Here is a 27571-nt window from a genome sequence, read left to right on the forward strand (position 1 = left end):
CACATACCATTTTGTCTACCTGATATGTAGACCCATTCGTATGTTAGGAGTCCACATTACATTTTATATTGTGATATCTGCAGAAAAACCCATTGCCCTATGAGGTGTGTTCTCTCTTTTCTTTGAGGAAATATCTGAGAAACAGAGGAATTCATGTTGGGGAGTTCCACAACTGATTAAGAGACCACATTGGGTCATTCAAACGCCGAGGGATTCTATATTGGTGATATTGTCTGTATGTTATCGAAGTGTGGGGGACGCTTTCCATCAATTAAATCCCATAGGCTGCTATTCTTGTGCGCAGTGGTTGAGTTCAAGCTATTTTCTTTTACAATTACATGAGAGACCATACTGATGGAGGATACGCACCTATTATGGAGAAGGTACAAGATTCAATGGTGCCACAGATGGTAACGTCTAAAGACACACAAAGCGGGCATCCCAGCCCTTGCACACTCAGATACACATGTACACCAGGGGCAGGGTTGATACTAACAATAGTATAAAGTTACAGACGCGACTACAGCAAAAGACGTTACAGCGGTCACTACAGCATGCTACTCTGAATAGGGCCACCTACATTTTGCTCTGCTTTATAAGGGGTTTAGTATGGAATACCTACAATCAAAATCCCGACGGTCAAAATCCCGACAACATTTCACCGATGGTCAAAATCCAGACAAGGTCAAAATCCCAACATTTAAAATGTCAACAGGTCAAAAAGTTGACACAAGTTTTTTTTCTTCTTCATTTTTTGGGCTGTGTATGTCGACATGGACACCGTATAAGTGTACCGCATCCCCTCACATGGCAATTGCTTCGGGCACGGTGCCTCGCTTTGCTCGGCACACTATTATATTCCCCCTCCAGGTACACTGGGATTGTAAAGTATGAACAAGCCGGTTTCAATGAAAAACTCATGTCGACTCTTTGACCTGTGAACATTTTAAGGGGGGTATTCAATTGTTTGAAAAGTCAGTTGGGTGTCTGTTTTTTCCTATCTAATAGACAGGAAAAAATAGTCACCCAACCGACTTTTCAAACATTTGAATTCCCCCCTATATGTCAGTATTTTGACCTTGTCTGTATTTTAAATGTCTGTATTTTGACCATGTCGGCATTTCGACCGTCGGTCAATGGTTGTCGGGAATTTGACAGTTGGGATTTTGATTGTACGTAAATTGACCGCATCCCTTTATAAGACATATACATCAGTAATGTAAAAGTAATTTATACTTTATCTATACAATATATACAGGGATAAAAGATCTATTTCTACTAGCATTGCTCCGTATGTGCCTAGGCGTGCCCGCCTAGGTGCGCCTAGGTCTCGGCGTCTCCATTTCTGACTGGACGCGCGCGCCTGTGACGGAGACGAGCCCCATTCACTTGAATGGAGAGCGCCTCCGTCCGCGCGCCCAGACAGAGATGCTCTGAATGGGAGCGTCTCTGTGCACTCCCGGCGTGACTAGGCGGATGGATCGCCTAGTCACGCCAGGAGTGCCCGTTTGCGATGGAGCCGCCTCAGATGAGCTATTATTTACACCACTGAATACTTATTTACAAAGAAACAAAATAACAACACTGTAAATAATATAATGAGCATATAATTTTCTTTATTTTATTTCTTTACTTTGTTTTAACACATATGTAGCAAAACTGAAAGGATCTCTCTTGCATGGGGTTATTCCCCAATCCCAGAAGATTGCAGGAGACAATATTACCCAGGACTCGTAGTGGCAGGAAATGAAAAGATTAATATTGCTAAAACCTAGGAGAACAGATTTCATTATTTCTCGACATGAGAAACAGTTTTATGTATTTACCCGTAAAATGTGTATTAACGTGTTATTCAACACAGCCACAGAGTACCTGAAAGACCATAAAGAATTATCTACAGGAACGCAGTGCCCCGTTTATTTGGTACACATGTCCTTTAAATAAAAAAGAAAGAAAGTAATCCATGGCCAGGTTATGGCCTGATGGTCAAAGAAAGAAAATGAAAACCCAGCACTTTGTCTTACATGATACTGTATCACCTTAGTGCCTGATTCATGATTGCATGGAATTGCACAGCCGCAAGGAAGATTGCGCAGCCGCTGGGAAGCAGCTCTGCAATTCCCGGTCATCAAAATGCAAATGCAGCAGGAGGCGTTGGTAGGAAATAGTCTCCTTCTGTTTGCAATAGTAAGGATATGAGTGCTGTATCTGAGGATGGTTTGCGATAGTTTTAGCCCGCGTAAGCTGCTGGTTGGCAGATCCAGACACCTGGGTCCAGGAAGTCTGTGTCGCCCTTGGAACCGCCACGTCTTTAAAACGGGTGTGACTCACCCTCATTTTGAAGAACAGTGCCATTAGCCACCCTCAGTTCGCTACAAAATACCCCAGCATTTCAATCATGCTGAGGTTGACAGGGGGCTGCGAGCGATATTGCAAGACCTGTTCTGCACAATGTACGATTCTGCGACTCTCCTTTCTTATCTCTTCAGTCTCACATTTCTCTGATAGCCAGGGAGTAAAGAGAGAAATGAATGGTCGATTGGACCAATGCTTTAGGTCAGTGGTAGCCAACCCTGGTCCTCAAGAGCTACCAACAGTTCACGTTTTCCAGCTCACCCAGCAGGTGCACAGGTGTAGTCATTACTAACTGACACATTTTAAAAGACCCACAGTTGGAGCTAATTACTTCACTTGTGATTCTGTGAGGAGACCTTGAAAATGTTAACTATTGGTAGCTCTCAAGGACCAGGGTTGGCTACCCCTGATGTAGGTGATGCAGTCAGCCAGGAACCTGTCTGCATAAAATGCAAGCAAGACAGAGAGGTTGCCATATCAGTAGCAATGTTGTGAATGCATGGTTGACATAACAAAAGCACCAATAACCAGTCAACTATTGCAGTTAGAAGGGTCAAAGTGTATAACTCCTCTGCATGGACTACTGTAATCTTCTCCTATCAGGCCTCCCTGACAACCGCCTCTCTCACCTTCAATCTATCCTCAATGCTGCTGCCCGGTTCTTCTTTCTCTTCAAACGCACTACGTCCACATATCCTCTTTCACAAGCTCTATACTGGCTCGCCATCCCCTTCAGAATCCCATTCAAGATTCTCACACTCACTTACGAAGTCCTCTCCCATTTCTCTCCCATTTACATCTCTGACCTTATCTCTCTTTACATTCCCGCCCGTCCTTTTCACTCCACAAATGCATGCCTCTGCTCCTGCCTACTGATTACTTCCTACCATTCCTGCTTTAAAGATTTTCACTGTGCTGCTCCTTATCTCTGGAATTCTCTACCTCTCCACCCAGACTCTCCACTTCTCTACAAAACTTCAAATGGTCTCTCAAGACCCACTTCTTCACTAACCCTCTGTTCCATGCTCACTGTCTACCCCATCTGTGTCACCCTTGTCTGTCTGCATCTCCCCTTTAGAATGTAAGCTCTCACAAGCAGGACCCTCTTCCATCATTGCTTTTCCTTCTCTTACTTGGACTATCTTCTACACCATACTCCTTACAAAAGCACCTAGCCCTTGGTTTCTGCCTCTCTGATGCTTATTTCAGTGTCTTGTCCGCTGTTGCAGAAGTGTTTATATACCATGTGTCCAGAGGCGGATTGGCCATAGGGCTTACAGGGAAGATCCCCGGTGGGCCGACGCACCCGTGGGGCCTGTTTTGTTTGAGGACATGTGGTCCTATTTATAGACATAATGAATAAGATGCAAAATAATTTGCATATATGAAAATTTCTTTGACCTATGATTGCAGATGATCTAGTGTATGCTCTGTCTGCCTGCTTGGCTGACATATAAGATTGAGTGAATAGTGATTGGGATACGCGGTTGGTGTAATAAGCAAGAAAATATATCTTTCTAAAGAATTATATAGTTTCCTAAATTCTAAAGGTGTATCATATAATGTGCTCATAATATTTAATTTTATTTCCTTTTAACTTCCCCCTTGATGCTGGACATGCCCACTATCTGGAACGTCTTGGGGGGAGGGTGCTGCTGCCTTGGCCCATGGCTGGACCCTACACCTCTGGTGCTGCCCATGTGGAGCCACTAGAACAAATTTTTCCAGGGCCGCTTTTTGTTCCCAATCCGCCCCTGCATGTGTCTGTCCTGTATTACCTTCTACTGTAAGTCACTGTTTTCTTGGTTTGGTCATTTGTTTATGTACTTTGTTAGGCGCTGCGGAACCTTTGTGGTATGTGCCCACAGTACAATAGTATCTAAAAATCAAAAGATATAGGTGAATGAGTGACAGCCATTTTGTTGTGCTTGGGCCTGGCGGAATTAGAGTAGCATTGCAATAAATTCATAATCTCACTTACATGAGGATCTAAATTCTTAATTTATAGATGTACCACCATCTTTATCTGCATGTAGATATTAGCCTACTATATTAACACTACCAGAATCCATGCTGTCTGTCCCCCAGCATTAGCTGTAACTAGATCAGGGTATGAGCGGTGGTGCTAAATTCAATTTGGGGGAGGGAGGCTCTACAACAGGGCTTCAATTATTAGTTTTGAAACTTAAAACATACATAAACGTGGTCAATGATTAGTACATACAATAACCAGGGGTGTATCTAGGGGTCTGAGCGCCCCTGGCACAGAAAGGAACTGGCACCCCCCACCCAGGGACACAGAGGGGGGAGTTACAGATAGGCTGAGGTCAGGGACACTGAGGGAGAATTACAGGAAGGGTGCGGGTAGGGACAATGAGGTAGAGGGCTTACAGGGAGGCTGAGGTCAGGGACACTGAGGGGCAATTACAGGGAGGGTGTGGGCAGGGACACTGAGGGGGAATTACGGGGAGGGTACGGGCAGGGACACTGAGGGGGAATTACAGGAGGGTGTGGGAAGGAACACTGAGGGGGGAGTCACAGGGAGGCTGAGGTCAGGGACACTAAGGGGGAATTACAGGGAGGGTTCGGGTATGGAAAATGAGAGGGAGGGGCTACAGGGAGGCTGCGGTCAAGGGCACTGAGGGGCAATTACAGGGAGGGTGCGGGAAGGGACACTGAGAGGGAATTACAAGAGTGTGTGGGCAGGGACACTGAGGGGGAAGTCACAGGGAGGCTGAGGTCAGGAACACTGAGGGAGAATTACAGGGTGGGTGCAGGCGGGGACACTGAGGAGGAATTACGAGGAGGGTGCGGGCAGGGACACTGAGGGGGAATTACGGTTAGGGTGCGGGTAGGGCGCACTGAGAGGGAATTACGGGGAGGAAGCGGGCAGGGATACTGAGGGGTAATTATGGGAAAGGTGTGGGCAGGGACACAGAGGGAATTACAGGAGTGTATGGGCAGGGTCACTGAGGGGGCAGTTACAGGGATAGTGCGGGCAGGAACACTGAGGGGATATATGCACACATACATACAGTTAAAAAACCCTCTCTAGGTGTGATGGCACTACGTCCCAGCAAATCCAGCTGACAAGGTGTGCTGGGACTTGTAGTCTCAACACAGCTGTACAGGCAGTAACTGGTCTAGATACCTTTCCATACAGAGCTCTTTGTAACCTGTGATCCAGACTGCCAGGATAGACCATGCAGTGCAGCTACGGTACCGCAGAAAATATACAGGTATGCTCATGCTGCACTGCTGACTGGTGCTGATTGTAGTGGCTGCTGTTTGTTGACAGACCACGTGGGACTAATGAGAAGGGGAGAGGATGAGGAAGAGAGGAGGTGACTCACCCCTCCCCATACCTGGAAGTGCCCCGCTCCCAGGCTATATTCACCATCATTGTGACCGTAGTCACAGAGAGTGTCAGAATGCAATAAGCTTCTGAGAGTCCGGCAGTGGATGAGCACTGCTAAGGGATGTACATGGTGAGAACTACTATGTCATTCTACCCCCTGGCGTGGGTGGCACTGCCGGGCGGCACCCCCCTCTTGGCCGGCGCCCCTGGCAAGTGCCATCCTGGCCAATAGGAAGATACACCCCTGACAATAACCAAGAAAAAGTGCAATTTTACAGCCTGCAATGTAACTGAGGCCAAATAATGGTATGTGAGGCTCAATACACATGTCTGACTATGTATAATGGCCCTCATTCCGAGTTGTTCGCTCGTTCTTTTCCTTTGCATCGGTGCGAATTTCCGCTAACTGCGCATGGCAATATTCGCACTGCGGCTGCGCCAAGTAAATTTGCTAAGAAGTTTGGTATTTTACTCACGGCATTACGAGGTTTTTTCTTCGTTCTGGTGATCGTAGTGTGATTGACAGGAAGTGGGTGTTTCTGGGTGGAAACTGGCCGTTTTATGGGAGTGTGTGAAAAAACGCTGCCGTTTCTGGGAAAAACGCGGGAGTGGCTGGAGAAACGGGGGAGTGTCTGGGCGAACGCTGGGTGTGTTTGTGACGTCAAACCAGGAACTACAAGCACTGAACTGATCGCACTGGAAGAGTAAGTCTCGAGCTACTCAGAAACTGCAAAGAAATATCTTTTTCGCAATATTGCGAATACTTCGTTCGCAATTCTGCTAAGCTAAGATTCACTCCCAGAGGGCGGCGGCTTAGCGTGTGCACTGCTGCGAAAAGCGGCTAGCGAGTGAACAACTCGGAATGAGGGCCATTGCTCGATTTGGATTTACTTGTTGCACCCAAGTGGACTTGTCCAATATGGGATGTAGTTGTGTGACCGGCGGTCACAGTACTAAAGCCGGGATCCTTCCCCCTAACAATCCCAATAGTCGGCAAGCCAACTAACAGGGACTATTCCCACTCGTGGGTGTCCACGACACTCATAGAGAGGGAATACAACCTGTGGTGAGCGCAGCTCACCAGCAAGCCCGCAAGGGTCTTCGTTGCAGTAGCTCCCCCCCTTGCCGGGCATCCCGAAGGTGGGATCCCACCATCGTTATGGTGACCAGCAGCCTTGTGACCGCCGGTCAGACATACCCAACCCACTGCAGATTCCCCAGACTTACAGCTGGCTGGGACCATTGTCATCAAAATGCATGGCCTGTGATTTGCTGTCGCTGTAGGAATGCCTAAGGGCTGGGACTCTTAGAATATAGCAAGCTGAACCTGTTAATGAAATTGTGATAGGAATTGTGGAATAAATAAGTACATCTGCCTCTAACTTACAGTTCAACAGGTCCACTAGAGTACGTGCGCCATGGATATATTAATGTTCTCACCTGTGTCATAGTTTGTGGTTCATTATTCAATGATGTACTGTTGCATTCCTGCAGGTGTTCATACTCCTTCTTTATAGCTTGTAATTCTTTTTTAATCGTATCATACTGAATGGCAAAAGTTTCTTCCTATGAGTACAGTAACAAATACAATATAGTATGTTTAGACTTGGCTATTTCTGTTCACATATATGGAAACAAATATAATTCTACACTTCAGATTTTTTCATTCTAGGAATTCTAGGAATAACTTAGCAGTATTTGTTAGTTGAAAGTAACAGCAATAGTAGTAGTAGTCATAGCAGTTAATGGCAGTAGTAGAAGTAGCAATAAGTGTAGTACTGTAGTAACAGTAGCAGTATTACTAGTAATAGTACTAGCAGTAGTAGCAGTGTCTGGAAGATTTGAGGTGTGGCTTCACTGTGAGAATAATAAAACTCAGTGCATGATGGAAACACATTGCAGTTAATTGGTTGACCGTGCAGATAAAAAGCACCCAAGTGTCTTGGAGAATCTGAAACACCAAGTGAACCATATGGAAACATTTTTTTTTAATGACAACACTTAGGGACAATTTCAATTACCCGCTGTGCTTACCACGGACTTGTAGCTGCCAGGTTAAGTACCCTGGGGCTATTCTATTGCAGTAATTGCTGTTAGGGGGTAATTCAGACCTGATAGCTGCTGTGCGTTTTCACACAGCGGGCGATCAGGTCCAAACTGCGCATGCACCGCAATGCGCAGACGCGTTGCACGGGTACAAAGCGGATCGCCGCTCAGCGATGGGATTGTGCAACGGATCCGTTCGCACAGACAATTGCAAGGAGATTCACAGGAAGAAGGCGTTTGTGGGTGTCAACTGACCGCTTTCAGGGAGTGTCTGGAAAAACGCAGGCGTGTCCATGTGTTTGCAGGGAGGGTTCCTGACGTCAATTCCGGTCCCGGACAGGCTGAAGTGTTCGCAGCGGCTGAGTAAGTCCTGGGTTACTCAGAAACTGCACAAAATCTGTTTATACAGCTCTGCTACACGTGCGTTCGCACACTTGCACAGCTAAAATACACTCCCCCTGTGGGCGGCGACTATCTGTACGCAGCGGTGCAAAAATCGCTTGCTAGCGATCAGGTCTGAATTAGGCCCTTAGTCCGCAGGCTTTATTTCCCGCAGATTTCTGATTGCACCCTCCTGAGTTGCAGCACTTTTACTGTGTTTGCTTACATAGGTGTGGTTTTTAACATTTACAAAAAATCAGATGTCGTCAACATCATCAGTGTGCAACTTACACCCAGGGTTATAGCATCCACAAGTCAGACTTTTCCAGCCAGCTACATCTGCAGCATTTTCTTCACAATATGACCCAAGTTCGGCAGCTATACTTACAACAGTCGGGATCCCGGCTGTCGGAGTTCTGGCATCGGTATCCTGACCCTGTCAGGATTCCGGCCTCTGTATTTTGACTGCTGGGATATTAACCGCATCCCGTTTAATATGCCTAGCTCTTATGCTGTGTACACACTGGGAAAATGTGTCCCCAGCCGATATGATGGCCTGACGGGTACACATTGATCTACGTAATGAAGGTCGGAGCGACATATCGTTCCTTCCTTCATTACACATGCCGCGGTCACTAGCGTTATTGCCTGGTTGGTTGTGCAGCAGTACGTGGGAACGCTTACATCCGCAGGCACCCACAAATCGAGCATACACACTGAGCTATATGCCCGATTTGTTGTTCCGGTTCCGCCGGAAACGTAAAATCGGGACGATATTGTCTCAGTGTGTACCAAGCTTAAGCAAGTACGCCTGTTAACACATGCAAGTGTGGCTGTGGAGACATGCGGATTTTCACATCGGAGGCGTAGTTTCCAAAACTGGTACCTGGGCGAGCAGACAAATAGCGGATGGTATTCAGTATGCCGGCTGTTGGGATCCTGGCGCTCAGTATACCGGCGCCGGAATTCCGACACCCGGCATACCAACAACTATTCTCCCTCTTGGAGGTCCACGCCCCCCCTGGAGGGAGAATAAATAGTGTGGCGTGCGCAGTGAGCCCGCAAGGGGCTCATTTGCGCTCGCCCAGCTGCCGCATGCCGGTGGTAAGAATCCAGGCGCCGGTATGCTGGGCATAAATAAAACTATAATCAAAATGAAAAACAAAAACGGAAAAGATGGGGGTCTGGAGTCACCGCGGGTGGTGGAGGGAGGTGTGGGGGTGCAGCGGATGGAGCCCAGAGGTACTGCGAGTGGGGGAGGGGCGGGTAATGCTTCTACTGCTTCTACTCCTGGAAGCAGCTAAGCTGATGTCCTCCCTTTGGCAGTGGCTCTCCCGAGGACTCGCACAGCAACCAAGCAGTCAGTCACTTTTGTTAGCGCTGGTGTCCCAACGTGCCGCACTACAGGGAAGAAGATGCACGCAATAAACTACAGCTCCCAGCAGCCCTTAGCATCGGAATGCTCCTGCTCTAGGGGCTGCTGGGAGCTGTAGTTTATTTAGTGTGTCTATTTCGCTGTAATGCGACGTGTTGGGACACCGGCGCTAACAATAGTGACTGGCTGGCAGAACGGACTAACTCGCTGAATCAATGAAAAAGATGAGAGTGCTGTGCAGTGTCAGTGACACTGCACACCCACTGCACTGCACAGCACTGTCACCTTTTACATTGATTCAGCGTCCAGACATTACCCTCCGCTATATCACCCACTCTATCCGTTACATTAGCCGTCTCGGGGCTTCCAGACCGGCAGCCCAGGTGCTGTGTTGCGGAGTCAGGGCCTCTGGGGATCTGGGCGCTGCTGTGGCGGGGAGACACTTCTGTGACATCACGCGCAGAGGAAGCTCCGGGGCTCAAAGAGTATGCGGCGCAGGGAGGGCTATGAAAGCCTTCCGCTGCGCTACTTTCATACACATCTATGCTGGTGGCCGCAGCAGCTTTTGTTCTACCGGTGCCGCGGCTAGGGAGTGGGGATTGTTGATGCCGGAGGGGGCAGGCGTACTGGCAGAGGAGACTTGCTGCAGATGCAGTGGCATACCCTCCAACTGTACCTTTTTGGTAGGTACAGTACATTTTTTAGTGGTCTGTACCGATTTTTGGCGCTCCAAACTTCCATTGAAAGTATAGGAAAAGGGGCATGGCCACACCACTGTACTCATGGCCACACCCCCTTTTCGAATTTGTACCAATTTTTATGTGTAAATTGTTGACGGTATGTTGCTGCAGATGCAGTGGGACTATTTTGGGGTGTAGACCTGGAACTGCAGCTCCATCAGCCCCATTGTTAATTCTGCTCTGGGAACACACAGCAACCAAAGGGCAGAGCCTCCCATTGGATGTAACCTGTGTGGGAGGGCGTTTCTCGCCCAATCAGCTGTGGACTGAGTGTGATAGACCTGCTGCTAACCCAATGAGAGCCCCTAGCCATGCCCAGCGTTATCCACACAGTCACAGAGTGACAGATCTGGGCTATTATATAAGAGATAACATACCCTCCAACACGGCTGGGCCAAAAAATCGGTACAAATTAGAGAAGGGGGCGTGGACACTGGCAAAGGGGCGTGTCCTTGTGGCACTCCCATAGGAATAAATTGTATTGGGAGATGCCAAAACCCGGTACAAAGGAATTTTTGGCAAGTACAGATCATTAAAAAAAAGAAGAAAAAAAAAAGAAAAGAAAAAAAGGGTACTGTACCGGCCAAAAAAGTACAGTTGGAGGGTATGAAATAAACATTTCATTTTCTTACGAATTTACCTCAGAATGTTAGTGATATTTATTAACAGACTACAATAAAACACAATATCCTCATGCATATAATTAAATAACATACCCTCCAACACGGCTGGGCCAAAAAATTGGTACAAATTAGAGAAGGGGCGTGGTCACTGGCAAAGGGGCATGGCCTCACAACACTCCCATAGGAATCAATTGTATTGGGAGACGCCAAGAACCGGTACAAAGCCCTTTTTGGCAAGTACAGATCATTAAAAAAAAAAAAAAAAGAGTGCTGTACCGGGTCAAAAAGTACAGTTGGAGGGTATGAAATAAACTTTTATTTTTCTTACCAATTTACCTCAGAATGTTAGTGATATTTATTAACAGACTACAATGAAACACAATATCCTCATGCAAAGAGCTGTTCAACCTGTTTTTTCCACGTTCTCAGAGCTGTTTCATGCTCTCCCTGCAGCATCAGGAACTTTTCTTCATTTTCTGTTGCCTTTGCCCTTTGAAGCTCATTATCTCTTTCAAGGGTCTGCAATAAAATTAATTATCCAAAAAATAATCAATACCACATTAATGAATTTTGATGTGTTTTATGTAGCTTGGACCTTTGTTTCTAACATGCTAGAAGTGCCACACAGATCAGTGATAATGTGCTATCAACAATAATTTTCATAAATTAACAGAAAGGTACTTATAGTTTAGCTAACAGGAAACAGTGGGAGTTTAGAGAGAAGAAATGGCAATAAAAGGATATAAAAACACTTGCCATTACTCAGATTCACTGCATGAGTTTTAATGTGCTCGAAGAATAAAAAAAAACAATACAACAACGTAATATAAAGCGCGGGGAAATCTGAAACGTAGCACCGTGCAATAATGAAAATCCATAATATAAAGAAATAGGTAATAACTGAAATTATTTCGGTGTACTTATTAATGGAAAGCAAAGCCTAATGGCCACAGGAGCTGTCTACATAATGACACATCCATGATTACATATAATATGCACATTTATATCCTAAAACATACGGGACATGAAGACACTTCAGAAGTGTTTTCCGAGCGATGAACATCATGACTTTAACACTGCCAAAGAAGAGACTTTATTCCTGCGTTTACTCAACACTGGCTTTGCTGTCACGTTGATAAATTGAGGTAATTCTGTATGAATCAACAGTAACAGTTCACACACAATTCAGGTTTCTCTGGAATTTTGACTTTAATCATATATTTTTTTCTCAGCTGTAAGGATAAAAGGCACTGCGTCCATGACAGTGAACCGATTCCAACCTCTAACAAGATGTAAACACTGCTCAAACAGACAATGGCTGTCAATGTGTGAAACACTGGATCAATTATATTTATGAGTCCTTTTTTTTTTGGATTCACATCAGAGCGACTAGTCAAGTATGAAATTATAAAATGTAACTAAAATCCTCTCCACTTCAGCTTTTCACTAGAAATTGCTGAGGACATTTCTTGATCTAAAACAGTTTTAGCGGCGTTCTTTCTGAGAATAAAGGCTGCATTCTAAAGCCGATTTTTAACCTGCTCCATAGAACAGTATAATTAATATTGCTTGTCACAAACTGCAATGCATCATAACATTATAATGGTAAACGTTACTTTTAACTCAGAGTGGACTATAACAGATTAGGCTACATACCCGCTGGCATTTGAGATGTCTTAACGCTATTTAAAGTGCATAGCAAACAGAGATGCGTTGGAAATATAGGATTTATGTTAAACACAAGTAAAAACGCATATTGTTATTGTGTCATTTGGAACAGTGTCACATCTGTTTCTGTGCATTTAATTTGCAATAAAAACAATGTGCATGCACCTTTGAAGCTTTGTGTCTCAGATTTTCCTCGACTAGAGGCTTAATTTCCCTCTTGTATACACTGCTTGTTGAGGAGGCTTTTCCCCTACCTGATTCTCATGAAAAGGCTTGGGCGGTGGATCTGGGTACTGCTTTAGAGGATGAGGAATGGGCCGAGATCTGGGATAACGCTGACTCTAGCTCAATTTGTGTTAGAACAAAGTATAATACATATAAGTTACTATATAGATGTTACTATGTGCCCTCTCGATTGAGTAGAATGTATTTCAGCATATCAGATAGATGTTGGAAAGGAATTCCCACTGAGGGTACCTTTCCTCACATACGGTAGTCCTGTCGTAAGATAGAATATTTTTGGATGGAAGTCATCGTCCTTCTGACACGTTTACTTAACATTCCCATTCCACACGACCCTAAATATGTTATCCACGCTTTAGGCCTCCCTTCATTGACTAGACATCAAAATGAATGAATGCGTCATGTGGTCAATGCCACGAAGTGCCAGGTAACGGCGCATTGGAAACTACTTGCTCCTCCTTCTATGCCCTCGATTTGATCTCACATCTGGTACATCTATCACAAGGAATATATGACTAGCATTATTAACTATACCTCCAAATCATTTGCTAATATATGGGGACTGTGGTTGACCTCTCAAAATGTCCTTTCCCCATTTGACTTTTAGTAGGTAATGATAGATATTGACTTACTATCATTTTAGCCTTGGACCCACTCCAGGGGTTCCTCTTTTCTTTTTTTCCTATTTTTGTTCTTTTTTCTCTCCATTTTTTCTTTTCACTTTGTTTTTTTATTTTCCTGTTAATGGCCTACCTTTATGCTGCCTATGCTGGATTTTTTCTCTGTTTGTAATCTGTGTTATGACTTAAAAATGGATCACGTATCACGCTCTTATATGTATTTGTATGGTCCTGACCTTTACTTTGTTTTTTTCATGTCTGTAATTGAGATTTTGCTCGTATTGTTCCCTATTGTTCATTGTGATCTCTCTAATAAAATATTTCATTATAAAAAAAAAAAAAATGTGCACGGTTTATCTTTACTTGAAATTAGTAAATGAACTATGCAGCAGGTCACTCAATCTGCCCAGGCCTCTTTAATAGATCTCTGAATTGATGATGACGATGTTGATGAATCATTGTACCCCAAGTGGAAGCTGCAGTGTTTGCAAGCGTCTCCTGAATTCAAGAAATGGGACGCACAGTGAATTGGTGGCTGGTTATATTGAGGTTTCCTTGTCTATAAGTGGAAAAGCACTTCATTAAATATAAATCTCTGTTTTTGTCAGTATATAACTCCTGAAGATCTCCTGGGCCATAAGTTTCTTATTGAGAAATTCAGCAAAAAACAGAATTTTAATACCTACCAGTAAATCCTTTTCTCCTAGTCCGTAGAGAATGCTGTGGTCCACTTCAGTAACATGGGGTATAGACGGTCCCGCAGGAGCCATGGGCACTTTAAGACTTTTCTAGAGTGTGAACTGGCTCCTCCCTCTATGCCCCTCCTCAAGACCTCAGTATAGGAACTGTGGCCAGGGAGACGGACATTTCGAGGTAAGGATTTACTTTTAATTTAACGGTGAGATTCATACCAGCTCACACTTCAACCATGCCGCACACATGGCATTCAACAAAATACATGCCAACGGGTATGAACATTTCAGCAGCCGTGCTGAAAACATTTTCAACAAAATAACAACTGCATGTAAAGTACGCATTGGGCTGGGTGCCCAGCATCCTCTACGGACTAGGAGCAAAGGATTTACTGGTAGGTATTAAAATCCTCTTTTCTCAAACGTCCTAGAGGATGCTGGGGTCCACTTCAGTACCATGGGGTTATACCAAAGCTCCAGTACGGGCGGGAGAGTGCAGATGACCCTGCAGCACCGATTGACCAAACTGTAGGTCCTCATCGGCCAAGGTGTCAAACTTGTAAAACTTAGCAAACGTGTTTGCCCCTGACCAAGTAGCTGCTCGGCAAAGCTGTAACGCCGAGACTCCCCGGGCAGCCGCCCAGGATGAGCCCACCTTTCTAGTAGAATGGGCAGTCACCGAATTCGGTACCGGCAATCCTGCCGTAGAATGAGCGTGCTGAATCGTACCTCTGATCCAGCGCGTAATAGTCTGCATAGAAGCAGGACACCCAATCTTGTTGGGAGCATACAGGACAAACAGAGCCTCTGTTTTCCTTATTCGAGCTGTTCTTGTAACATAAATTTTCAAAGCTCTGACCACATCCAGAGACTTTGAACCAGCTAAGGTGTCAGTGGCCACTGGCACCACAATAGGTTGGTTTATATGGAAAGAAGAAACCACCTTAGGAAGAAATTGCTGACGAGTTCTTAACTCAGCCCTATCTTCATGGAAAATTAAGTACGGGCTCTTGTGAGACAAAGCCCCTAACTCAGACACCCTTCTTGCAGATGCCAAGGCCAACAGCATGACCACTTTCCAAGTGAGAAACTTCAATTCTATCTCCTGGAGAGGTTCAAACCAATCCGATTGAAGGAACTGCAAAACCACGTTAAGATCCCATGGTGCCACAGGAGGCACAAATGGAGGTTGGATGTGCAGAACCCCTTTCACGAAGGTCTGAACTTCTGGAAGGGAGGCCAATTGTTTTTGAAAGAAAACGGACAAGGACGAAATCTGGACCTTGATTGAACCCAATCGTAGGCCCGCATCCACACCCGCCTGAAGAAAATGGAGAAAACGTCCTAACTGAAACTCTTCCGTTGGAGCCTTCTTGGATTCACACCAAGACACATATTTTCTCAAAATACGGTGGTAATGTTTAGACGTTACCCCTTTCCTGGCCTGAATCAGAGTGGGAATGACTTCTTCGGGAATACCCTTCCGGGCTAGGATCCGGCGCTCAACAGCCATGCCGTCAAACGCAGCCGCGGTAAGTCTTGATACACGCACGGCCCCTGCTGCAGCAGGTCTTCGCGAAGAGGAAGAGGCCGAGGATCTTCTATGAGTAACTCCTGGAGATCTGGATACCAAGACCTCCTTGGCCAGTCCGGGACAAGGAGGATCGCTTGAACCCTTGTTCTTCTTATGATCTTGAGAACTTTTGGTATTAGTGGAAGTGGAGGGAAGACATACACCGACCGAAACACCCACTGGGTCACTAGTGCATCCACTGCTATTGCTTGAGGGTCTCTCGACCTGGAACAATATCTCTGAAGCTTCTTGTTGAGACGAGATGCCATCACGTCTACTTGAAGAACTCCCCAAAGACCTGTCACCTCTGCAAAGACTTCTTGGTGGAGGACCCATTCTCCTGGATGGAGATCGTGTCTGCTGAGGAAGTCTGCTTCCCAGTTGTCCACTCCTGGAATGAAAATTGCCGACAGATCTCTTGCATGTCTTTCTGTCCAGAGGAGGATCTTTGTCACCTCTGCCATCGCCGCTCTGCTTTTCGTTCCGCCCTGACGGTTTATGTACGCGACTGCTGTTACATTGTCCAACTGGATCTGTATGGGTTGATCTTGAAGAAGATGCACCGCTTGTAGAAGGCCATTGTAAATGGCTCTCAACTCCAGAACGTTTATGTGAAGACAAGTTTCTTGACTTGACCATCTTCCTTGGAAGCTTTCCCCCTGTGTGACTGCTCCCCAGCCTAGGAGACTTGCATCCGTGGTTACTAGGACCCAGTCCTGAATCCCGAACCTGCGTCCCTCTAGTAGTTGAGAACTGTGTAGCCACCACAGGAGTGAAATTCTGGCTTTGGATGACAGGATTATCCTCTGGTGCATGTGTAGGTGGGATCCGGACCACTTGTCCAACAGGTCCCACTGGAATACTCTGGCATGGAATCGGCCAAACTGTATGGCCTCGTAGGCCGCTACCATCTTTCCCAACAACCGAATGCATTGATGAATCGACACTCTTGTTGGTTTCAGAATTTGTTTGACCATTCTCTGGATTTCCAGAGCCTTTTCTACTGGAAGAAATACCCTCTGTACTTCTGTGTCCAGTATCATCCCCAGAAAAGACAATCTTGTCGTCGGTTCCAACTGTGATTTTGGAAAATTTATGATCCAACCATGTTGTTGAAGTACTGTCAGGGAGAGTGCAATGTTCTGCACCAACCTTTCCCTGGACCTCGCTTTTATCAGGAGATCGTCCAGGTAAGGAATTATATTGACTCCTTTCTGTCGAAGGAGGACCATCATCTCCGCCATCACCTTGGTGAACACCCTCGGTGCCGTGGAGAGTCCAAACGGCAGCGTCTGAAATTGGTAATGACAACCCTGTATCGCGAATCTCAGATAAGCTTGATGTTGAGGATAAATGGAAACATGTAAGTAGGCATCTCTTATGTCCACTGACACCATGAAGTCCCCTTCCTCCACACTGTAAATCACTGCCCTTCCATCTTGAACTTTAACCTTTGCTGGTAGAGATTCAGAGTTTTCAGGTTTAGAATCGGTCTGACCGAGCCGTCCGGCTTCGGAACTACGAATAGGCTTGAATAAAACCTTTCTCCTTGTTGCGACAAGGGAACCAGGACAATTACTTGACCTGACACAATTTTTGTATTGCTGCCTCTATCACTTCCCTTTCTGGGCTAGAAGCTGGTAAGGCCGATTTGAAAAATTGGCATGGGGGTATGTCTTGAAACTCCAGTTTGTACCCATGGGACACTATTTGTAAGACCCACGTGTCCAGGCCAGATTGAACCCAGAACTGACTGAAGAGATTCAGACATGCCCCCACCTGAGCGGACTCCCGCAAGGGAGCCCCAGCGTCATGCTGAAGATTTGGCAGAAGCAGAAGTTGATTTCTGCTCCTGTGATCCTGTAGACGCTGTGGACTTTTTCCTTTTCCCCTTCCTTTACCCGCAAAGAAAAGGGAACCTTTAGCCTTTTTGTATTTATTGGGCCGAAAGGACTATATCTGAGTGTGATGTTTTCTTTTCGCCGGCGCAGGAGCATTAGGCAAGAATGTCGACTTACCTGCGGTAGCCGCAGAAATTAAAGCATCCAGTCCATCTCCAAACAAGGCCTCACCTTTATATGGGAGAGCCTCCATATTCCTTTTTGAATCTGCGTCAGCATTCCATTGGCGAATCCACAACGCCCTCCGTGCTGAGACTGCCATGGTAGCGGCTCTTGATCCCAAGAGACCAATATCTTTCATGGCTTCTAGCATGTATGCAGCAGCATCTTTGATATGACCTAACATTAGGAGTATCTCGTCTCTATCTATTGTGTCAATGTCGGATGACAAGTTTTCTGACCACTTTTCAATAGCACTACTCACCCACGCACAGGCAATGGTAGGCCTGAGTAGTGTCCCACTGGCCACATAAATAGATTTCAACGTATTCTCCAAATTGCGGTCTGCCGGCTCCTTCAGTGAAGCCGTCCCAGGCACAGGGAGAATCACCTTTTTTGTTAACCGTGACAGGGCACTGTCTAAAACGGAGAGTGACTCCCACCTTTTCCTGTCCTCTGCAGGGAAAGGGTAAGCTACCTGAATTCTTTGGGAATCTGAAATTTCTTTTCAGGTTTTACCCAGACTCCCTCAAAGAGAGTGTTCAGCTCATGAGATGAAGGAAAAGTTACATTTATTTTATTTTCTTTATAAAAGTAAGCCTTCTCCTGAGGTAAAGGAGGGGGCTCCATAACTTCTAAGACCTCCTTTATAGCAACAATCATGTACTGAATGTTTTTTGCTAATTTTGGATCTATTCCTCTGGAATCACTAGTGTCGACACAGGAATCAGAGTCCGTGTCGGTATCAGTCTGTACAACCTGTGTAAATGACCTTTTATGTGACCCAGAGAGGTCCCCTGTGGATGAAAAAGCAGAACTATTAAAAATCACATCTTCGACAGATTTTCTCCAGGTTTCTGCATGAGGCTCAGACTTATCCAATCTCTTACTGATATGATTCACACTATCACGTAATTCTTTCACCCATTCAGGCTCGTGGTGAGCCGGCAGCACCACCACATTACAACTCTGTGTCCCTAAAATGGCTCCCTCAGGGGAAGAGCTCCCTGCCTCAGACATATCACACACGTGCACAATCACACCACAGACACTCCGGGGCTTAATGGGGACAGACCCACAGTAAAGTCTGTCAGAAGGACACAGAAAGGAATTGCCAGCTCACAACTCAGCGTCAAAAAAAATCCCTGAGACGCGTACTTTGTACACAAGAGACAAAAAATCCCTGCGTCGCGTACTTTGTACACAGAGACAAAATCCCTGTGTAACGTACTTTCTACACAGAAATTTTCAAGCGCTTTCTATTACAAATAATAGGTTTTAGCACCGAATATACACTCCCCCCCCCCTTTTTACACCCTGATACTTGATTCAGAAGTGGAGAGGAGGATCAGCGTTTCTTGCCCTGCAGCTGCTGGGAGAAAATGGCGCTGGTCAGTGTGCTTTCTGCCTGAGGAAGAAGCCCCACCCCCTGTAATGGCGCATTTTTCCTCAGCTTTAGAATAGATATTTATACTGGCGGGGGCGTAGGACAGTGATTATGCTTCTATTTATCCACATGTTTTATGTCATTATGTTATCGACATAGCAGCCACCAGCACTGGTATTGTCTATTACATTGACCATAAATAATTTGATTTGGTCCTGGAACCACCAACCCTTGGCATCCCTGCAAGTGCCCTGAGGCACCTAGCACCTAGTTTGGTAACCACTGGCTTAGTGGTTATCATTATTGCCTCACAGCCCTGTCATGCTTTCTGTTCCTGACCAAGGCACAATCTGTGTGTAGTTTTTATGTCCTCTTTGTGTTTGCGTGGGTTTCCTCCGGGTGCCCCAATTTTCTTCTACACTCCAAAAACACAGAGATTGGCTTCTTCCAAAAAATGTACTCTAATGTGCATGTGAATCCCGACACCTGGTGAAATACTGGCGGTCGGAATCCCGACCACTTGTTGTAATCCCCACTTGGGTGGTGGTCACGCCACCACCCGAGGGGGGAATATAACCCTGTGGCGACTGAAGGTTGCCACCGGGCCTGAAGCGTGGCGAGCGAGTGAGACCGCCAGGGGACACACTGCGCTCGCTGCCGGTATCCCGGCTGTCGGGATCCCGAGACATGTGATAGGGAAGCTCCACTAAGGGACTGAAATATTCTCTGTAAACTGCTGCATAAAATGGGGCTGAGACACAATCAGGAGCAAAACAAGAAGAAGAAGAAGAAGTAACTGTGCACCTTGGTAAAACCCTGCTGCATTGCAGGTGGGGAAAATGTAAGGTGCAGAGATTTAGATTTGAGAGGGGTGTGTGCAAACTCTAATCTAAACTGCACTGTAATTATAAAGTCGTCTAGTATTTGAGGGCAATAGCAGCCAGAAATTACCCTGCATTCAAAAGAAAAAGAAATAAATAAAGAATGCATTTGCACCCTATGCCATTGCAACAAGGATTGTCCAGATACAAAGTTACTTGCTTTTTCCCCCCATTTATTTTGCTCCCAGAATCAGCCCATACATGCCTACTCTCCCGGAATGGCCGGGAGGCTCCCGAAAATCGGGTGACCCTCCCGGCCCCCCAGAAGAGCAGGCAAGTCTCCCGATTCGTGGGGTCCCCCCTGCCCGTCCGCCCACTTAGTGTGTAAAGTGGGCGTTCCGTGCAGTTGATGACGCGATTCTTGCTGAATCGCGTCATCATAGCCACGCCCCCTGCAGTGTAATGCTGGTGATCGCGGCATTACAGAGTGGGGCGTGGCTTAAAAGAGGCATCATCATGACCCCGCCCTTGCTCTGCCCCGCTCCTCCCTTTCTCCGCCCCCGTCCCGACTCCGGCCCACCCCCTCCTCGACGTCACAGCCTCCCCTGCCCGCCCTCTGAGCCGACCTGGCTGCTCTCTCCCGCAGAGAGCAGCCAGAATGTAGGTAAGTATGATCAGCCTCAGTGTGTGACCTATATAAATATCTGTTTATTCATAATTATAAAAATCATCATCATCATTATTATTATTATTATTATTAAAAGTCATATACATGTTATTTACTGAGACTGCTCTAATTATATAAGTTTAGAAAATGTACAATTTATTTAAAGAAAGTTAAATGGAAATTTAAATGTTATTTCCAGCTAAACTAATTTACCACACAATCATAACATTTGGGGACAGGCAGGGTGGACCTACTGTGAAACTAATGAAGCGTAAACTGGAGGGGCCCTGAAACAACTTATTTTCACCTCCTGTTTTATGCACTGTATTGCTATAGCTTATCACCAATAACACTATGACAACCAGGCTTCTAGTACAGCATACAGCTTGGATGTGCATTGCTTAGTACCGCAGAGGCTGCTTGGAGTTGTAGTCTAGCTCTGTGATTTGCGCTCTGTAAATAGCGTTATACGTGTATCCGTTCGAAACTACAATTCCCAACGGCCTGCAGAACTTCTCTTTATGACATCCCCAGGAATGGAAGAGTCTGAGGGGGCCCATCCTAGAAAGGAGACTGTGAGCAATGAAAGGTGAGAAGGAGCCTGGGACAAGGAGGCATCTAATCAGGTAATTTTGCTGGTGCTGAGCAGTGTGTGCTGCAAGGCCATTTAGACTTTGGGGGTCATTCCGAGTTGTTCGCTCGTTGCCGATTTTCGCAACTGAGCGATTAAGGCGAAAATGCACATGCGCATGGTAAGCAGTGCGCATGCGCTAAGTATTTTAGCACAAAACTTAGTAGATTTACTCACGTCCGACCGAAAAAATTTCATCGTTGAAGTGATCGGAGTGTGATTGACAGGAAGTGGGTGTTTCTGGGCGGAAACTGACCGTTTTCTGGGAGTGTGCGGAAAAACGCAGGCGTGCCTGGAGAAATGGAGGAGTGTCTGGGCGAACGCTGGGTGTGTTTGTGACGTCAAACCAGGAACGAAACGGGCTGAGCTGATCGCAGTGTAGGAGTAAGTCTCGAGCTACTCAGAAACTGCTAAGAATTTTCTATTCGCAATTCTGCTAATCTTTCGCTCACAATTCTGCTAAGCTAAGATACACTCCCAGAGGGCGGCGGCCTAGCGTGTGCAGTGCTGCTAAAATCTGCTAGCGAGCGAACAACTCGGAATGACCCCCATTGTTGGATGTTGCCCTGTTGTTGCTGGTTGCACTGGGACCCCCATAACAGTTCAAGCTTCAGGGTCCCAAAAATATAGGTCTGCCATTGGAGACAGGAAAGGGCAGCGACGGCCAACATTCCTGAAAACTGGGGTGTCTGCCCTGTTTTTTGGGAGTGGTGAAGCCAGTGGCTGTGTCCTTATTATTATTAACAGTTTCTCATATAGCGCAGCATATTCCGTTGTACTTTACAATTATAACAACAGTAATAGAACAAAACTGGGCAAAAATATTCGTCATGGTAAAACTTACCATTGATAACGTTATTTCTCCTTAGTCCACAGGATCTACAGGATAACATTGGGATATGATGATGCGACAGCGGATTTACACGAATCGGTCAAAGCTTTCAGCCTCTCAGCATGCAACGGGCCCGTCCATATATCCCGCCTCCTGGCTCAGGCAAATCAGTTGTTTTTCCAAAGCTCAAGGCAGGAGCATCATAGAGAGCCCGAATCAGGCGAGAAGAACATACATGCACACCCTTCCGTACAAGAAGGAAGAGGTTAGTGAGTAAAAGGATCCTCAAATCAGGTGCGTCAGGGTGGGATCCCTGTGGATCCTGTGGACTTAGGAGAAATAATGTTATCAACGGTAAGTTTTACCATAACGAATATTTCTCCGGCAGGGTCCACAGGTTATCCACAGCACAACATTGGAATTTACCAAAGCAATTTAGTGGTGGGGACGCAGTAGCGCCCCTGGAAACTACTCCTTCCTGGCACTGCTCCCCAGCCCTGCAGGCTGGCATCCATTGTCAGAGCTTCCCAATCTGATATACAAAGGAGTCTCCCTTTGTCCAGATAGGATGTCTGTAACCACTAGGCTATTGACCTCCTAACTTCCAGAGGAAGACCATAATCTGCGCTTTTATTGTCTGATGAAAACCATTTCACTTGGAAAGGATCAGACGTTGCAGATGTATCGAATGGAACCGAGTATACTCCATCATGTCGAATGTCTACACCATCAAACCCATCACACGCATTGCCGCGTTAATGGATACCGTTTGACTGTGTAGCAACTCCTGAATCCTTAAATTCATTTTGGATATTTTGTTCAGAGGTAAAATTACTCTCTAAATACCCAATTCCAACACAGCCCCCAAGTGAGTCATCAATTGTGACGGAATCAGAGACAACTTTGCCCAATTTATGAGACACCCAAATCTCTGTTACAAGCTATTGTCTGTTGCAGATGACACTGAACAATTCCTGAGACTGTGCCATGATTAATAAGTCGTCGAGGTATGGAAAAATCCTTATCCCCTGCTAATGGAGATAAGGTGCCATCATCACCATAATTTTGGTGAATACTCTGGGAGCTGTGGTCAGTCCAAATGGTAGGGCCTGAAACTGAAAATCATGCTGGAGGATAGCAACCTGAGATAGCGCTGATGGGACAGTGCTATAGAAACATGTAGGTAAGCATCCTGGATATCCAGGGTTATTATAAAATTCTCCGGCTCCATTTCCAAAATAATGGAACGTAAAGTCTCCATATGAAACTCGGGACACCCAAATGTACTTGTTCAGCACTTTGAGATTAAATATGGGCTGGAACGACCCATTTGGCTTCTGGACTAAAAACAGGTTGGCGTAAAAACCTTTTCCTTGTTGTGCAGAAGGAACTGGAGTTATCACTCCTGACTGAAGCAGCTCCTGAACTGCCTCTTGCAAAGCCCTGGCCTTCGTTTCCACTGAAGACGGGCTGGTACAAAACCTTTGATGAGGGTGTAGTATTACCAGATGGTTTACCATCCAAGTACTAACCAGGACCAACACTGCTTAGCTTCCAAGATCAGATAAGATTGGCATGTCCAGTGTAGTGTGGTTGTATATCCAAACCGTGAGATACCGCTTCTTGCACCCATGGCATCTGTGGTAGACTGTTGCCAGATCTATGCAAACTGTAGAAGGCAGCCTACCACCCCGGGTTACCCCAGGTGGAGGCCCGCACCATCAGGCTGATGGCTTATCTTCTGATTTGGAAACCGGTCCTATGGTAGCCCAATACCTTTTAGTCTTACCAGACTTGTTGGATTGGGACTGTTTGCCATTACCATTTCCTTTTGCTTTTCCTTGATTCCGAAAGGACCGAAAAGCTGGAAACTAGGCTTGCCTTTATGTGTGGAAGGAGAACTTCACTTTCTTGGAGTCTGCTTCTGACTCCAAAATACTGTTTAATTCTTTACCAAAAAGAATATCTACAGTAAAAAAGGCTAAGACTCCTGAACCTTCCTGGATTCTGAGTCAGCTTTCCATGTACATAGCCAACCTGCTTTGCGAGATGCTACTGCTGAAGCTTAGAGGCAATTGTACCCATTTTGTACCCAGCTTCTCGCTGCCTGTTTGATATGTGCAATATGGGATTTTTGCTCTCTAGATGCCTTTGAAAGATCCTACTCCAATGTGTCAGCACAGGCTGACACTGCTTACGCCATCCAGGCTGAAGCCATGGCTGGACTAATGATTACCCAAGACAAGGAAATTTTTTTTTTTAGAAAACCATTGACTCTCCTATCCGTGACATCATTTATTTATGTTGAAAGCAGAAGTAAATGTAGAATTTTGCACCAATCTAATGACACATGTATCTATTTTGGGAGCCACCTCCCTTTTTTAAACAGTCCCCAACTGGAAGAGGATAGTTGGAATTCCATTTCTTAGAATTCTAACTTCTTACTGGGCGTAACCCAAACCTCTTGCATAATTTCCATCAGCTTATCTGACCCAGGAACTCAGTTCTAGCTGTTTTGGGACGTTTAAACACAGGTGCCTTCATTTTTAACCAAGGCTCTGTTGCCTCTTCTAAGGATGGAATGGCTTACATAGCACTAATTAGCTCAGGTATGTCCACTGAGCTGAGACTTTCCTCCTTGTCTCTGGATGCAGATCCGAAGTGCAATGAGTCCTCATCCTCGGACGAGTCCTCATCTGAAACATGTGTAGACTGTAAAGATGTTTTATCTATGTGATTTACTTACCACCGGCCTTTCAGCCTGCTTCTAACAATTCCCAAGGTGGATATGATAAACCTCAGGATGAATGTTGCATGTAAGGGTTAATAGGGTAACCTATCTTGGTATACGAGCTAGCATTTTCTGCTCAGCTATATTGGATAATATCTGTGCAAAGTAGCCCATAAGGGTTCAACTAGAACCTGTGCTTGCCTCGGATTATTTAAGAGGCTTCGGTGACAGCTAAACATTTTGCACATAATCCCTTTTGAACCAGATCCTGAAAGGTAAACCCAGCTTCGCAAGACATACATGAAAAGTGTTGGTACTGCTGTGGAAAAGTGTATTTTCCTCACCCTTGCCGCTCTTAGACATGATAAATAAATCACACACCTGTACAGTGTTACTATACAATTTGTGACTGTAATCACTTTAAAATTTGTTAAAGTGACACACAATCTGACCCTACCCTGCTTTGCACCAGCAATGAGGATCGGAATACACAGAAAGAAAAACTGACAGAATTATAGTAAAGTCAGCAATTACACTAGCAATCAGTTACAGGTTATACATTAGTATAATAAGCAATATGAGCACATAATCAACTACAAATACATTTCAAGTATGTAGGAGAAACATATTTACTGCATTACCTTATACAGGAGTTTTAAACGTATAAAGTCGCACAGCGAAAGAAACAGCAGCAATATTTATCAGACTCATATGCATCAGTCACTTATCCAACTATTTGTACTCAAGGTACATAGAGACTTAGTGCTGTATCACCCGGCTCAGGAGAGTGGGATACAGGGAGACTTTACTCCGCTTCCAGGATCGATTAATTACGTTAGCAAACGCTGAGTGGATCCAGACGCTAATAGTGTACACACTCGCCCCGTGAACCTATAGTGAACACAGGCGCCCAAGTGAACACTGATGCACCAGTCACATAGCCGCCTAAGCTGTGACTGGGTCCCTTTATATACACAGCGTCTCAGACGGACGTGGGAACTCAGTTCATGGCGGGAGACTCGGACGAAAATGGCCATGAACCAGGGGAAGGGACGACCAAGGGAGCATCTGACTCCCCACTGCTGACATCAACCCTACGGATCGCGGCCTCATACTACCCCTGGAGCCTATGAAAAATGAGCAGCCTTCTTGACCATGGACCGGCTCCAGTTATACCAAACAAAAACTGATTTGCCTGAGCCAGGATATATGGACGGGCCCGTTGCATGCTGGGAGGCTGAAAGCTTTGACCGATTCGTGCAAATCCGCTGTCGCCTCATCATATCCCAATGTTATCCTGTGGATAACCTGTGAACCCTGCCTGAGAAACAGTCAGACATAGAGGTACGAAGGCCCTGCTCGCAAGCTTACAATCTCTAGAGAAATAGGCATTGATAAACAAGGATAGATGCTACCTATTGCATAATGGTTCACCAGATTGCTAGGTTCTTAACGGGTTGTATGATATGATCACCCAGCAATGTTGAAAGACAAAATATGTGAGGTTATGTGTACTGTACAGAGAGGATTAAATTAGATAGGGAAGCATTGAAGGTTATGTGGGTGGGTCTGGAATTTGATAGGTTTGTCTGAAGAGGTGAGTTTTCAGGGAACGTTTAAAGGTTTGGAGACTAGAGGTGAGTCTTATTGTGCGTGGGAGGTCATTCCACAGAGTGGGTGAAGCTCGGATAAAGTCCTGTAACTCTGAGTGGGAACAAGTAATACGTGTGGATGAGAGATGCAGATCTTGTGCAGAGTGGAGAGGTCTGGTAGGGAGATATTTTGAGATGAGTGAAGAAGTGTCCTTGGGGTTATTCAGATAACCTAAGTTCATGCAAAGTGATCCGATGCTGCATTTTCAAAGCAGCGGATTAGCTGAAACTGAACATATTTCACAGCACTCGGAACACAAACATCTGTCATGGTGCCCACCTGGACAGACACCAAACACCAAGACGGCAAGCATCTTATATGGAGCACATGCTCCCAGCATCTGGACTGCTGGCGTGTGACACAGAGCATACCTGGCTAGACACCTAGCACCGGAACTGTAAGCATCTGATACAGAGAGCACCATAACCAATCATAGAGGACACTGGAGATATGTTAGGGGAAACTAAGGAAAGATAGTTTGGACTACCACTGACTTTTTGACACCTCAAGAGATGGCTCTGGAATGAGAATTGTGTAACACAGTCCAGGCTCATAAAACATCCCAGTAGGGGATGAAACATTGATTACTTTTGGGTTTTAAAAAAAACGAGATTTATGGTAAGAACTTACCATTGTTAAATCTCTTTCTGCGAGGTACACTGGGCTCCACAAGGATTAACATTGGGGTGTAGAGTAGGATCTTGATCCGGGGCACCAACAGGCTTAAAGGTTTTGACTGTTCCCAAGATGCACAGCGCCGCCTCCACTATAACCCCGCCTCCATGCACAGGAGCTCAGTTTCATTAACCAGCCCAATGTAGTAGCAGGTACCAGAGACGACAATCGCTCGTAGCCACTTACACCACACACTCACCACAGGAGAGGGTGTCAGCGGCTATGCCAATACCAACCCAAAGAAGCTAAGTGCGTGAGGGTGGGCGCCTTGTGGAGCCAAGTGTACCTCGCAGAAAGAGATTTAACAACGGTAAGTTCTTACCATAAATCTAATTTTCTGCTGCGGGGTAGACTGGGCTCCACAAGGATTAGCATCGGGGATGTCCTAAAGCAGTTCCTCATGGGAGGGGACGCACTGTAGCGGGCATGAGAACCCGGCG

At 45.7% G+C, this 27571-nt stretch overlaps 1 protein-coding gene across 4 annotated transcripts in view; it reads right to left on the minus strand.

The window, feature by feature from the left end:
* Positions 1-27571, minus strand: part of CCDC73 (coiled-coil domain containing 73) — a 410197-nt gene that overhangs the window by 53115 nt on the left and 329511 nt on the right. For all 4 annotated transcript variants that reach the window (XM_063944472.1, XM_063944471.1, XM_063944473.1 and 1 more), the window contains 2 exons: positions 11287-11397; positions 7154-7279 (listed from right to left, as the gene is read on the minus strand). In XM_063944472.1, coding sequence (XP_063800542.1) covers positions 7154-7279; positions 11287-11397 — 237 coding nt within the window. The remainder of the gene's footprint in view (positions 1-7153; positions 7280-11286; positions 11398-27571) is intronic.

Source organism: Pseudophryne corroboree, chromosome 11 (assembly GCF_028390025.1).
Source record: "Pseudophryne corroboree isolate aPseCor3 chromosome 11, aPseCor3.hap2, whole genome shotgun sequence".
In the NCBI taxonomy this organism is placed as follows: domain Eukaryota; kingdom Metazoa; phylum Chordata; class Amphibia; order Anura; family Myobatrachidae; genus Pseudophryne; species Pseudophryne corroboree.